General features: G+C 27.9%; 2 protein-coding genes across 3 annotated transcripts in view; one reads left to right on the forward strand and one right to left on the reverse strand.

The window, feature by feature from the left end:
* Positions 1-1605, reverse strand: part of LOC108687325 (prion-like-(Q/N-rich) domain-bearing protein 25) — a 9409-nt gene extending 7804 nt beyond the window's left edge. The window contains exon 1 of one of the 2 annotated variants that reach the window (XM_018193024.1): positions 1554-1605. The gene's annotated coding sequence lies outside the window, so the exon portion shown is untranslated. The remainder of the gene's footprint in view (positions 1-1553) is intronic. The other variant, XM_018193025.1, reaches the window with a different exon arrangement.
* The window catches only part of LOC108687326 (neurogenic locus notch homolog protein 2-like), a 4618-nt gene continuing 3060 nt past the window's right edge, over positions 1561-3118 (forward strand). Inside the window, exons 1-2 of the mRNA XM_018193026.1 lie at positions 1561-1668; positions 2143-2283. Coding sequence (XP_018048515.1) covers positions 1599-1668; positions 2143-2283 — 211 coding nt within the window. The 5' untranslated portion in view covers positions 1561-1598. The remainder of the gene's footprint in view (positions 1669-2142; positions 2284-3118) is intronic.

Raw genomic sequence — 3118 nt, forward strand, 5'->3', positions numbered from 1 at the left:
ATTCAGATATTATGTGTATTATTTATAGAGATCCGATGACGTGTTAAGTGAAATATTCATACAAGTATTTGCCTCCGCTTCCTTCATTTCCTTGTAATTTCCGAAAGCGCATAGCATTCTATGAGCCTACCAGTGAGATGAATGCGACTTGCAATGCAAATCGCCTCTGTGAATTAAACGAGAAGTATAAAAATATCACACGAGAGTGTAAGTGAGAATATAAGGCCACGTTTCACATAGTAACCATAATGATAATGAATCCGATGAGGTTGAATTAGCAGAATTGCTATTGCGGCATGAGCAGTTGAATGAATGCTTGGTCAATCGTTTTAACACATAATTAAGTTACGTTATTATGACATTATTATCATTCCATTATTTTCTTCGTTTGATTGTCAAACTTATAATGACATCAGAGAAGAATGATTATCAAAACATAGAAATCGGAATAATAATATTAGCTGTTTCTATGATCTCAGATTTCTCATGATCTTTATTTTGATCTCGTCGTATATAAATAACTCAATATGTATATTGACGAGAAAAAAGAGTTTAGTATTTGTGACTATAATTATGTGTTAAAATAATAAAGCTATATAACTGCTATAATGTTGTAATAATAATTAGATACGTTTATATTTCTTTAAAAAAAATATAGAGTAAGGTTGTCCAAGAGTACACATTGGGTTTTATTAGATGGCAGCTATTAGATGGCAACTATTAGATCGCAGCAGTAATTCACATCGAACGTGTCTTTTGTTGCGATTGCAGCTATAAAGGAGATATATTAAATTTTGTAATTTTGATCATTTTCTTATTGTATTTATTTTGAATAAATTAATCAGTTTTTATATTAAATTGTTGTTTTGTTAATCTATATTATTTATATTTTGTATATACATCTACTTCTGCAATATTTGGTGATATATTTACTTATTATTTGTGATAGTTTTTATATAGTTATATTAAAAATAAAAAGTGATCTGATGAAGAAGTGACTTAAAAGTAAAGATTTGAAAACTTGATCCAACCTGTGAAAAACAATGCTGTCGATGATAATAATGATACAGTTTACATATTTTATAACGATTTTTTTTCAACACGATTTTTTTCATCAGTGTAATGCAGGACTTCTTATTGTCTTTTAGATCCATCGCCAGATTTAGATCGCGAATTCACAAATCGATGACATGGCGTGTTTTTCTGTTTTCATTTTACACAATGCAATATCGAGAAATGACAACGTCACACGATATTTCACAAACCGCAATTGTGATCCCAAGTACTCGAATTATCTTCTCTTCCCGTTACGAGTAGCAAAATAAATCGTCGATCAAAAATGAAAGAGAAGTGTTCTTACTTGAATAGAAGTAAATTGATGATTTTGTCATTCTTAATATTCGATGATGAGTTCATTTTGCTCGATAAATGAAACCTCTGATTCACTTCAACGGGATATCACTAGATCTAGAGATAAGACGTTTATCTGACGAGGGCGTATATACATTTCATAGCGCGAGGTGCGTCGTGAACCCGCTATATCTGACAGTTACCTGAATGTGCCCCACGTTAGCACCTGAGCACAGATCTCTATTCCAATGACGACTCTCATCTGCATCTCTCTTATTCTCTTCTTGCTCGCCAGTTATGTCTTCTCTCAGCAGAATTGTGAGTGCACTCGAATTACGCGAGATTTGAATTTTGATGCAAATCAGTAACGTTATATCTCACGTAGTAAAAAAGTTCGAGAGATTTAGCTGTATAGATTTTAGCTATATAGAGTCTTTTTGATAAAATGTCTCTCAAAGAACATTTCAAATAAGTCCCTAAATCATCCTATAAAAGTCTAAATCTTTTAAATATCTTTCGTACATTTAAGATAAATTCCTAATTTCTCAAACAATCTTTAAATTTCAATTTTAAAAAACAATTTCTCCTTTAGATATTTTATATACATATATATATACACTTTTTAGATTCTTTATATACTTTTTAAGCATTACTTTAAATCAATTATTATTAAAATACTTATTTGCTGATAACAAATCACATTAGAAATTGATTTCCAAATGAAAATTTACTTCTATTCAATTCATAATTAACCAAATTATTAAAATTTTTTTTTTTTCATTTTACAAATAGTAGGATCTACTGTCGCGTTCATCGGTGATAAATGTGAGAGAGATGTCGATTGCATTGACAATGCATTTTGCCGGTGGCAAGAAACTTGCCAGTGCGATCCATTTTACTCACCAAGCCTCGACAAATCAAAGTGTACTGCCAGTGAGTTTACTATACATATATCATTATCACTATCACTTATCTTTCAAGAAAGATAATTGAGATCGTAATATTACGCAAAAAGAAATTGATTTAACAAAAAGCGTAGTTTTGGACAAATCAACAAACACAATTAGTTAAGTTGCGATAATATCGCACATATATTTTTAAAATTTTCCATTTTTTTTCCAATTTTTTTTGGTTTATGTTGTTCAAAAATTAATTTGATTCGATTGTTTGATTACATTATACGAGTCTCATTAATAAATCTCTTTGTGTATGTCTACTTGTTATATTTTCTTTGTTGACTTTTTCAAATATAATTCCTGATCATATTATAAATTTTTATATAAATACACATATAAATTCACATATAAATTTTTTACAATTTATTAATTCCCAAGAGTCAAAATATATTATTACAATTATTTACCATTGTTGCAATTAATAAAGTATAACTGAAGGAAAATAATTATATGTATTTATAAAATAAATGCATTTATTATAATTCACTTGTTATTTACAATGTCTATAAAAACATATGAATCTTAATATTAGGTATAGTAAAAAGAAATGCATTATTTTTCCATTCAATTTCATTCAAAAATAATGGGTTTCTTTTTACTACACCTAATGTATTACGAAAATTTTATCTATAATTATATATAATTTGTTTATATAATTTGTTACAGAGTAAACTTTAATTTAAATATTTATACGCATAGAATTAAGGTTAAGCGATGATTGCTCAACAAAAAACGTACATGTATAATATTTTTTGTTTTACAAAAATTAATAAATATTTGATAGATAATAAATATTAGATAGCTAAATAATT

This window comes from Atta colombica, unplaced genomic scaffold (genome assembly GCF_001594045.1).
Source record: "Atta colombica isolate Treedump-2 unplaced genomic scaffold, Acol1.0 scaffold205, whole genome shotgun sequence".
NCBI lineage: Eukaryota > Metazoa > Arthropoda > Insecta > Hymenoptera > Formicidae > Atta > Atta colombica.